At 33.0% G+C, this 12647-nt stretch overlaps 1 protein-coding gene and 1 long non-coding RNA gene across 2 annotated transcripts; one reads left to right on the forward strand and one right to left on the reverse strand.

The window, feature by feature from the left end:
• Positions 1-9539: 9539 nt before the first annotated feature.
• LOC140972975 (uncharacterized) lies at positions 9540-9761 on the reverse strand. Its single transcript, XR_012174556.1, has 2 exons — positions 9634-9761; positions 9540-9601 (listed from the first exon to the last, which is right to left on the reverse strand). It is a non-coding gene; the product is annotated as an uncharacterized lncRNA (long non-coding RNA).
• Positions 9598-10936, forward strand: LOC140972974 (transcription factor DIVARICATA-like). The gene is made up of 2 exons (XM_073435471.1): positions 9598-10130; positions 10447-10936. The coding sequence occupies exons 1-2, from the start codon at positions 9697-9699 to the stop codon at positions 10916-10918; spliced, it is 906 nt and encodes a 301-aa protein (XP_073291572.1). The 5' UTR covers positions 9598-9696; the 3' UTR covers positions 10919-10936.
• Positions 10937-12647: the final 1711 nt, after the last annotated feature.

A 12647-nucleotide genomic window follows, 5' to 3' on the forward strand; every position in this document is an offset into this window, starting at 1 on the left:
ATAATTTCTTCAATCAATGACTCGCCTTCAGTTTTAGGAACCATTAACAGCAAAATATAAAAAATGACAATACAGGAGAGACCCCCCTGTATCACAATTCCAAGCACTCACAATATTATTTTAGCTATTAATTAACAGTGCAGCATCAGATTTTATCTTGAAAACTGTTTAGATTGAGAACACTCCGAGTGCGAAGACATTAACAGGTGGACCAACTATGGACAATTCAACACATAACGGTGGGTCTGGACTCTGATACCATATTAAGATTAAGACTTTGACCTAACTCCTAGTTTAAGGGGAAAAGATTAATGTCCAAGTCTATATATACAACTCTTGAGAACTCTATCCAACTGATGTTGAACATCTAAACAAAAACTACGGGAGAAATTGCACTCTGCTACAAGAAAACAAAATCAGTCCGTATCATATTCTGATGGAGACCATTCTAGCTATTAACAGCCAAGCATCTGATTTTATCTTGAAGACTGTGGGAGAGACTGCACTCTGCTACAAGAAAATAAAATAAACTCATATTCTATTCTGTTGGATATAAAACGGACAGTAAAAAGATTGCTTATAAGAAGAAATAATTACCTATTCTTGACTTCATAACTACGCATCGGGGGATGAAAATTTTGAATTACCGCTGCTATGGGAGACCTCCATTTTGGCATTCGTCCTGCATGATTATGGCATTAGTAGAAGTACAAACTGGCTTCATCGTTATTAGGAAAAAAAGGCATAGGTTATAGAAAGAAGCAAATCAACCTACAACACTCAGTTGATACATACAAGTTGAGTCTGAGATGATAGATTCACATCAATCATATCAGGACAAATATTTCTGTGTCAAAAGGATCGAGAGAAGGGGTAGAGAGGCAATAGGAAGATCATCTTTTTAACATATCTTTTCATTCAAACAACAAGATCAAAATTATCGTGCAGAATGTACAATGATTGTCCAATAATAACAAACCAGAACACTGGACCAAAGCCATGACGTACAAGGAATTGTAACTTTTTAACACAATCAACCTTGGTACATTGACATTGCAATATAATTATTGACCACTGAGGTGTGGTGATCTATTGCTTACTTTAAGGTGATAGTATGTCATTCATCGATCAAGGGGAAAGACAAGTATTCCTGTCTCCGGTAGATGATTGACACACAATCACTGAGGAATGAAAGTTTGTTCCTCCAAATATCATTAAGCATCAAGATGCAGAGCTGTAGGAAACGATGTCTCGTTTATATTTTATCTTAGGTGATTCAAGAGGGAACCAAATTTTTTAGTATTGGCCTAGTCAGAATTTGCAACAATCCAAAGGCAGTGTCGAAGGAGCCAGCTAGTAGCAGGGAAAAGAATTAGAAGTTGTGGATCTTGTCTCGAGTTCATCGTGTAATAAACTCATTTTTAGCACAAATTTTCACAATTAACGTTGAATCAAAAGTGTAAGGAATTTGAAGCAAGAAAAATAAAGAAGAAAGCAAAGAACAGAAAATGTGAAAATATATACATATTTTAAACCCCTAAATGTTACACGAGATGATCTCGTTTTGTCTGACAGTTTTTCAAATTTATCATGTGAGGTCCATCAGATGATCAACTGATCATCTCGTGTAACAAGTGTACAGATGTGTTTTCAGCCACAGCAGAAGATCCAAATCCCAAATAAACATAACCACCATATTGTTTGGTGTAAATCGATTATTTAGCGAACAAAAATAATAAGGGGAAGTAAAGCTACTGTTGTGCATCTCTCAAACTGTGTAACATACGCAGCGTGTTAGAATAATCTGCTTCGATAGAGGCATATATAAAGACAATACCTATTTGTAACAATATTGTCGGAAACACGTAATCAATTGAGGAGAAAAAGGAGGCAGAGAAATTGGCGAGAGTATGAACTACTAAACTTGAATTTTCAGCAATTTTTGTACTACGAAACATTAAAAACGTTTCAACAATCAATCTCAAAATAACAACAATAATAAATCTGATAAAGTAAATGTGTATGAATTTGTTAATTCAAGTTAGAATGTCAAATCTTTCTACGTCTCTGCTTTTTGTTGGAATTATTTTATTAAAAAATCAGATTAATACTTGTTCACTTTTCAGATTGAAATTTCTCCAAATTATTTTATCTTTAGTACGATAAGGGGCGGGTGACGCTTCAGCCACATCCGTGGCAAATAGAAAACCCCGTAATTATGCTTTTTAATAAATTATTAACTTCAGCGATAATAATTCAACTAACTAATAAAAAATTAAAATAAATAATTAATAAAAATTAAATGTCACGCCCCGGGACGGGGTTGATCGACATCGGCGTTGCTCTCAAATTTACATTCGAAAACAACAAGCCTCAGAAGTACAAAATTTCAGAAACCAGTCTTTTATTTATAATACTGAATATTCATTATCTGATACAACTCAAATAATAATGTTTTACAGCGAAAATGTAAAACCAGAAAATACAATTTCTGAACAGATGTAGCGGAATATAAAATATAAATCAGAACTGAGAACAACGATCTTCATCACCAGCCCCAGAACTGGATCTGCTCCTCTTCTTCTAACATTTCTTCAGTATTCTTATCTGAGATGAGTTTGGTGGGTGAGTGATATGGTTGTCACTCAGTAAGCAGAGGCGGGAATAACTCCCAGTTTTCAAACACCATTTTTACAGAAACAGTAATACAATAATATACAGAGAACTCTTATTTTCAGAACAGGAATCAGAATTCAGAAATCGCAGGTTTCAGAACAGAAATCAGAATTAGTAAGCACTAAGCACGTTAGTGAATTTCATGGCTAAACTGATATCAGTCCCCTATATGTTCTCTCCTCTAAGGGGTGAGGCTAGAATCAGAAATCAGAATTCAGAGATGTTCAGAATATATATTCCTACCATTAGTTCACTATGAAGTTTCAATGCTTCAAAATCATATATCAGAAATCAAACATTCAGAAACTGTGCTTTAAAACAGAAATTATAAAACTGATTTCAAGATATTTATACATAAGCCCACTTACAGTAATTTGCTAGAGTTTCGGTTGAAGTCTACTGGAAATCTGGTTGCTTTCGCTACTGGATTTTGCTGCTTGAACAAAGGCACTCTCTCTTAACTCGAAAATTCAAGTGATAATCTCAAGGTTTATGTAACTCATTTTAGAGACTTGAGGATGTTATTTATAGGCCAAATTCTGACTGTTAGCCTCCCTATTAATGATCATAATATGCCATTAACAGCCTTTATTCCATGTTAATGCTTCAGTTACAAGTCTAAGCTGAATCAGTAACTGTCTGCTGGAATCTCGCTCTTCTGCTGCTGGATTCTAATATGCTGGAAACGTATCAGCTTCTGAAATATTAGTTTGTGTACCAGCTTCTGCTGGAAATTTTGCATTGCTGCTGAAATGCTGGAAATTCGGGTTCTCACATTAAAGGAGTGGTTAGCATGACTCGACCGTTGTAGATCAACGATTAAGATCATACCAGCTTTTACATTTTTGAAAAAATAGAAAAACATTAAAAAAATATATTGAAAATAGAAAATAATTATAAAAATATCCAACTTCTAGTAATGGCCATGGCCATATTTTTTAATCTCTTATAAATTCACTTCATTATGTCTTCAAAAAATTTCAACTTATTCCAATTTCATTTTAAAAAATATTTATTTTTGACTTCATTGAATCCAAATATAAAAATAGATTCATGGAACAATGATGATCTCAATTGTCCTACAACAAATTTTTTGCAATTCAAGTCTCACTGGATTTGTCTTTCCCAATCTCAATACACTGACGAGCAAATGTTGAATCAAATGTTTAATCAAACTCAATTCTCCCAAAATCCAAATGAAGTGTCTCCTTCTACTTTTGAAAACACATCAAAGAAAGGGAAGAAAGTCGTTGCTGTGAGTGAAGAGGGTGAATCCATCAATAGGAATACTTGGAGGAAGGACGAAGACGAACGTCTTGCAAAGATATGATGCAACATTTCCACCAATTCGTTACTTGGCAATGACCAAAGCAAAATATAGTTTTTGGGGATTGGTTGAAAAATAACATAACCACGAGTTGCCAAGGAGATGGAAAATCTATACAATAGAGAACATGCGTCAACATTTCACGGATATTGCGAAAAGAGTTTTTGCTTTCCAAAACAAACTAAGCGAATTAGAAGCCCTAAATCAATGCAGATAATCGTTTGAGATGAAGGTGATCATAATTTTTTAACATGATATTTTATTTTAACTGAAATTCAACAAATTCCTAAATAAATTTTTTAGTACGTTCAAACTCAAACAATGTTCGAGCAAAATTGTTGTAGCCCATGATCCGACGAGAAAGCTTGGTTAGTTACAAAGGATCACCCAAAATGGAAGACATGGTCGTTTGACAAATTCAAAGGAGTTCAGAAAAATGCAACCAAAAAGCCAAAGAAAATTGATGGCGAATCATTTTTAGTTCCTTTCTCCACGTTAACTGACACACATACCGCCGGAATTTACTAAAACTATTAGACCTATGGGAAGAAAGACGTTCAATGCGAGCATGAAAGGATATGGCTAAAAAAATGCAAGATGATATGACAAAAATATCATGAAATTAATTTGAGGAAATAATGACAACGAAGAACGAAATAGAGAAGAGGGAACAAAAATCAAGGAGAGAATGTAAGAAACGAAGGAGAAGAAGGACAAATGATATCATAGGAGGTCGGTTTGGCCCAGATCAGCACACTCTCGGTAGCCCAAATGGATGCAGGCCCAGTATTCATAAGGTCCAAGAAAGTCATCCTCATGAGAGAGCCTATCAAGAGATCACCTCATCCACACAAAGTTGGTGGAGGTCATTTGGAAGGTCATCTTTTGATGACCTCCCATAAGTTCGTAATCTCGCCAATCACGAGGTGGCCGACCTCTCATCATGACTCGACCTGACCTCCCCGCCTATGTTATCGTGTCGATTGGGAATGTTTCGGCCGAGCTCCCGCAGTATCCAGATGGTAGACGTGCTCCTTCCTAGGAGAGCTCTCACTCAGACATTAACAAATGGTCCACAAAAATAAAACCCAAAAAGGTAAAGTCCGCGAAGATTTAATTTAATCTCGTCCAAGATTATGAGAAATGCAACGTGAGCATTTTATGAAAATGCAACAAGACAGTAATTTATTAAGCTCGTAAGTAATTTGTTTTAATTATCTGTAAGTTTTATTTTTATTTTTTAAATATTTGTTTCGTGTAATTTGTTTAAAAGCTTTTATATTTGAATTATAAGTAATTTTATTTTTTAAATTATGTACAAATTTTCAATTACTTATATTTTAAATAAAATAAAAAAATTAATATTTCAATATAAAAATTAAAAAAAAATACGACGCACACACTTACCGGAGTGGTCGGAAATCGCTCTCACATGNAATGCAAGAGAGACATCAATTTCCAATGCCTAATAATTGACCCTTTCGTACATCAAAGGTCAATTTGCTAGTTTTTTGAAATAATCAAACCATATACATATGCGGCACGATTCGATTAATAATAGTATAATTGCACTTGTATTACTATATATCGACATTAACTCTAGGATTGAATCTATACGAGACGTGACTATATATATATTCAATAATATTTGGTATACTTTATGTGATATCTTTTGTCTTACATGATAAAAATTAAAGATTTAAAATGAGCTTATAACGAACTACAATGTATTTTTATAACAACTTGAGTTAATTATTTTCGTAAAACGAAGACGAATACGAAATAGTTTCTATATTAATCCATTGTACAAGCCCGAGATGTGACACTTTATGTTTGTTGTTATTATAACATAATAATAAAATTTAATTATAACAGCTCTACTACATTATATTACATTTAATAATAAAAATTGTACAACAGCTCAAACCGATTGATCGATCAATCTCTTAGTATTGACAATTATTGTACCACAACATCTGTTCTCTCAATGATTTCACTCTGCGCAATAAATAAAAATCAAACTTATTATCTCGACTATTATATCAGTTATAAGATCGAACATTTAATGTTTTAACAAAAACTATAGTATTTATTTATTTTTTCTATTTTTGTTCCTATATACTTTCTATTCTTGATTAATCCACTGGGTTAACCCGAAAGAAGTCGTCATTGTACTAAAGAAATATGTGGCCAATTGACATTCACAACCTACAACCACCGTGGACTACAATTAATTTTCATTTAAAAAAAACAATGGACCACAATCATTGAGATTTTTATTTTCATCTGCCAATTATGCAATATAAAAATATATTTTAAAATTTGAAACACTGTTAAAAAATATGGTATAAGACTTTATCCATTACGAATTTTAAAATACGATTTCATATATTTATATTTTTAAAATAATTTGACGATCTATAATTGGACCAAGTCGGATTAAAGCAGTATCACAAAATTGATATGTAAGACGATATCATGTGAATTTTTGTATTTCTACTGATGATCCCATTTGTATTTAACTACAAACCGATATATTTTTAGAAACAAAACACAGAGTGAATCGATTGACGATATTTTCCTACGTTACCTTATTCTAAGTTAAAACATGTTATATTTTTAAAATTACTAACTTTATTATATTAAGAGTGCAAAAAATAAAAGTAAATAGAGCTCTATGGACTTAATTTTGGAACTTTCAAATATTATTTAAGAAATGATAGATTAACCCAACAATGTAGGTTCCAACTTAACTTCAATGATTAATGTACGATTAGTCATTCTTAACCTTAATTAATCAGAACTTAGTTGACTTAATTATTACAACAAATGCGATTGGTTGGTAATTCACCTGTTGACAACACAAAAGACATTATGATCTTGAATATAATAATACTTTATATATACATACTTCCTCCATATTTCTTGTAAAAAATTTAGACCAACCATCAAATAATTAAAATATGTATTTTTTAAAAAATAAATATTATAAAAATATTTAGTTTGTAATATTGTGAATTTTCATAATGAAATGCATATTTCCTATTTTATTCAGTAATGATAGATAATGAATAACTGTAAAAATCCTAATATCGGATTTAAGAAATTGTTCTTTTTTTTTTTTTTCATCGACATCGAACTCGTGTCTTAGTTAGACATCTCCAACCCAAAACTCTATTTTAAAGCAACTCTATTTTAAAATAGTGCAATTTCTGCACTAAATACAATATTCATCTCCAACCCATCTACTTCAAATCTGACTCTAAAAAAAATATTCTCGAAATATTCTTTTTTATTTGATTTATTTAAATTTATTTTATTTTTTGAACCGAATGTGGACATTCTTCAACCCATCTATTTGATTTATTTTAATTTTTATGTTTAAATATCTAATTATTAAAATAATATAATAAATATCATACTATTATTTAAATATATCTAATATTTATAATCTTTAATATAAATATTTATAATAAATAAAAACAAAAAATAAAGAGCTCCACGCTCAGAGCTCTACTCTACGCCAAATTTGGCACAGATGAAATGGAGTGTCACGTCATTTTGATGCAGGGTTGGAGATTCTCTTAGGACATCTGCGTCTATGACTGGTGAGGAAGACGATATCCTTCCTCTATTATTATTCAAATGTAATTGCTAGTGACTCCTCTTTTCTCGAATTTAAAGAAATAATTATAAATATAAATAAAGTGTACCATTCAAGGTTAAACAAATAATTTAAAATAAAGATAAAGGGTATAAAGAAATAATTGATTTTAAAAATAATTTATCATACATAACCCTTTAAGTGTTACTTGAAAAAATTAAAAAAAATACATATTTTTGGTTTTAGATACAATGTTGAAATAATAATTATTTCTGAAGAGACGTGGAAGTTGAAACTTCGACATTTTTTATTTATTTATTCAGAGATGCATGCTTTATTAAATTTTTGAAATGACTTTTTAACCAAAATATTAGGTCACTCGAGTTTTTTTTTAGGGAATAAATATCATGTATATAGTTTTGGGGCATAGTACAAGATTTATTTAAACGCGACTATGAGTTAATGCGAATTTTAATTATAAGTAATTAAAACATAATATAGTATAAAATGTTTTGGGGAATAATATAAAGTATAATTAAAACTAATGATGATATCAAGTACGAAATCGAAAAAATTGTTTCTTTGGGAGTTGGATATTTCTGTTCCCATTTATTTTATAAAATGGACTCAAAATTTATGATTTTTAAAGAATCGTGAGTATTTTATATAATTTAAATCTAACATAAGATGAAACAAAAACGTGTAATCAATAGTGATTATCATTATCTAACATTAGGTGAAACAAAAACGTGTAATTAATAGTGATTATCATTCACAGCAACAGATGTGTCTCAAACTACTATTCTATTTTTTTTTAAAAAAAAAGTTCATAATCTCTCATTTTTGTAGACATTTCCAAACAAATAAAACTAAAATAAATAAATAACAACAAATTATTTTATAACAAGATAAGGACACTCCATCTCCATAACCTAGCTGGAAAGCCACCACATACATCTAATCTAACACTGTTTTTTTGTAAAAAAAAAAAATGAACAGAGAAAGAAAAGAAAGAAAGAAAGAGAACAGTATAGTGAGCAAGAGTTTGATCACAAAAATTTGTGTGAGACGGTCTCACGATCGTATTTTGTGAGACAGATCTCTTATTTGGGTCATCCATTAAAAATTTATAACTTTTTATATTAAAGAGTATTATTTTTTATTGTGAATATCAGTAAAATTGACTCATCTCATATATAAAGGTTCGTTAAATCGTTTTATAGAATAGTTCCATTATTCTTTTTTCTAATTAAACAGAAAGGAGACAAGAAGAGTCAAGAGAGTGCGTTACATTATAATAAGGAAAAAGTTGTCGTATCTATAAACTCCATTCCATCCAATCAAACTTCACAACCTTCAATGCCTCCTCTCTCTCTCTCTCCCTCTCTCAATGTTTATTGACATTGACAAAGTAAAATTTCAGATTCATTCCGTGAACACTGTTAGCTAAGTTGCTATTTTTTGAGCTTTCCACTGTCATTATCTTTTCTTCCTTTTATACCCAGACGAGAAAAAGTAACAAAGTAAAGGCCTTTTCCCACTTCACAAAACCCCAGGTTCCTCTCGGAATTGGGAGTTTTTCTTTTCATTTGGAGTGTCCATCTTTCTGCTTTTTCCGGCTGTCTCTGTTCACTCCAGCTTATTCATCAACTATTGTCCCTTCTTTTTTCAGACTTTATTTGTTTCCAAATCAGGAAAAGGTTTCTTGATTTGAGCCCGTTTTTGCTTTATAAGTTGGTCTGTGACTGTGAGTTACGTGGGTTCAGATCTTGAGTGAGTTGAGAGATAGGTTTGCGTTTGTTTTAAGTGCATTTTTTTAAATCTTCAGATTTTGGTTGATTTTGAATAAGTGGGTCTTTTTAGTATTCTTGAAGGGGGAGGTGGCTGTTGATAAAAAAGCTATTCTGATTCCTCCAAACAAATGCTTCTTGATTTAACCCTGTGTTGTTGCAGTTGTGACTTGTGAAGCTTCCACCTCTCTTCGTTTTTCCTTCCTTTCTCTGTGCTCATCAAATTTTAAGACGACCCTTTTCGAGCGATGCTTTAGAACATACAATTCTGTGGATTATCTGACTGTAACTGAAGTTTCATGAAGTGGGGTATGGAGATTTTGTCACCAAGTTCATGCTTTTCAAACTCTAGCTTGTTTCTTGGTGAGACCAGGGGCGCGGGTTGGACTCAAGCGGAGAACAAGGCCTTTGAGAATGCACTTGCGTTTTTCGATGAAAATACGCCCGATCGATGGCAAAGAGTGGCTGAAATGGTTCCAGGAAAAACCGTTGGAGATGTGATGAGGCAATACAAAGAATTGGAAGATGATGTTAGTAGTATAGAGGCAGGGTTGATTCCAGTTCCTGGTTATACTACATCATTGCCTTTTACTCTAGAATGGGGTGGTAGCCATGTTTATGATGGATTTAAGCAAGCTTGTCACATTTCCGGGGGAAGAAAATCCGGTTCTTTGCTTCGGTCTTCCGATCAGGAACGGAAAAAGGGTGTCCCATGGACTGAAGAAGAGCACAAGTTAGTTTTCTACACTTTCCGAGTTTTACTTTTTCTTGATTGTCCATTGCTTTTATATTCTTCTACGTTTCTGATAAATATCGTGGGAGCTATCAGTTTTGAAAGTCGATGTATAACTATGTCCATTTGTGCGATATTTCCAGGATGAAATTTGAATTGTTTCATTTCTGAGAATTGAAAATTTTATGATCCAGAGGATGAAAGGCTTGGCAACGCTGAATCCTACCACTATTATGTTACTGATCACATCTTGCCGCTGGACTTTAGCATTCATTGTGGATTTTCTCTGATGAAAGTCTTGATTTACTGTGAACAGGTTGTTCTTGATGGGGCTCAAGAAATATGGAAAAGGGGACTGGAGAAACATATCTCGAAATTTCGTGATTACTCGGACACCAACTCAAGTTGCCAGCCATGCTCAGAAGTACTTCATCAGGCAACTTTCCGGCGGAAAAGATAAGAGAAGAGCGAGCATTCATGACATAACAACAGTAAACCTCGGGGACAACCAAACCCTTTCACCAGATAATATAAAACCACCTTCACCAGAGCAGCCAAATTCTGCCTCTCCTATTCACGAACTTCTTTTCCAGTGGAATCAGACGAATGGTGACGCAATCGTTGGCTTTAACCCGAGCGGCATCCGCCCCCGCCCTTATCGTACTGGTTCTTATGGACTTAAAGCTCTGGGCCAAAGCTTATCAAGAAATGCCGCGTGTGAATCACATTTGGGATCTCAAAATCTAATCTTTCAGATGCAATCCGGGCTTCATTATCCTAATGCATGAGACGGAGTATGTTCTTGGAAGCCAAAAAAGGATTAAAAACAAAGACGACTTTGTTCGAAGACCGAAGCCTTGTCAAATTTAGCCTAAGGTTTTAGCTTGTTTGTGGTTCTCTTGATCTTTATTTTGTGAATATAGTGTTTGGCATCTGAGGTATCTGCAAAGTGTCGGTAGTGAGTTTACATTGCAGAATCCAGAAGCCAAAATTGAAATGGGGACATGTCAATTGAGATATCCTTGGATTTAGCTGTCATGAAAGGAATTCTCTCAAAGTTGTTTGCATACCATATCGTCTTGCACAATAACTCTTATGAGACTGTCTCACATATTAAATTCGTAATCCAAATCTTTAACTCAATTCATAAAAAATATTACTTTTTAAGTCAAAAATATTATTTTTTATATTAAATATGAGTCTGATCGAGTCATTTCGTGAATATAAATTCGCAAGATTATCTCATAACATATCTACTCATATTGTGTCTGTATGGTAACAAATTTTTTGTTGTTACATTGCTCTGCTTCAAGCTTGAAAGATATGGATTCCTGAATTGGTACTGAATGAAAAATTAATAATGACATATTTTTTTGAGGTCGTAAAAAATACTCTAAAGAACAAACATTTGATTAATATAGTCTAGGCAGGATGATCCTCTCAATCTTAAAATTATGGGGAAAAAAATCAAATTTGTGTATGATCCTCTCATCCTTAAAATCATCCACAGTGTGTAACATGATATTGTGTGCCGTTGGATCAAGTGGACTCTAAATTGGAGTCCGCTTGAATGTGTAGTTCACTTGATCTAACGATAGTGATATGCACAATATCATATCCAAAACCGATTATTTCTAGTTTCTACTAGCTTACTAATATTTATGCATGCTCATTGGAGCCACTTGATTTCAAATAATGCGATATGCTAATTTTTTTCTTCTATTTTTTATAAAGAAAATGTATGAAAAGTTTCAGACGACCAAGCCTAGTGGTATCAACTCCAAGCACTTTTTAGAAAAAAAAAANAAAAAAAAAAAAAAAAAAAAAAAAAAAAAAAAAAAAAAAAAAAAAAAAAAAGAGGCAAATTAAAGAAACATGCAACTGACCAAGATCAACATATGTAGGTCGTGTTGAGCGAACGTTTTATTAAATAAAAATAGACTTCAAATTTTATAGAAAACAGATCAGAAGATTTATTGGGAATGAAATACATCTTATTGGGTTAATTTTTACCTTAACAACACCAAACAGATATGATCGAATATTAGCTTCGTGACCACACCATTGTCCATGGATTTTTTACTCATAAAAACAGTACAATAATCTGACTCACTGCTTAACAGATTTTTCTTTTTAACGATTGAGGAAATCTTGACCGAAGAAATCATACTATATGTGAGGCCCGGGGTCGAAGAGGACGGGAGTTGATCGCAGTTGTCATGAGGTTGCACGGACAATGAGCGGCTCCTGACATATTTTTAGACGGATGAAACATGAATGAATCGATCTTACACCGAAAGGAGAGGGATTCCGAAACTGTTCAAGTATGAGACTGTGCAGTTGAGGAGAGCTTAAAAGATTTGATATGTACTACTCATATCAAGAAGGTACATCTTCTTTTCGGTAGCTCATCACATCAGAAGTCCAAAGTCAGGCGTGCTTGACTTGGGGCAATTTTGGGATGAGTGACCTCCTGGGAAGTTTCCTAGGGTGCGTGTGAGTGAGGACATAAGCATG

Source organism: Primulina huaijiensis, chromosome 3 (genome assembly GCF_012295235.1).
Source record: "Primulina huaijiensis isolate GDHJ02 chromosome 3, ASM1229523v2, whole genome shotgun sequence".
Taxonomy (NCBI): domain Eukaryota; kingdom Viridiplantae; phylum Streptophyta; class Magnoliopsida; order Lamiales; family Gesneriaceae; genus Primulina; species Primulina huaijiensis.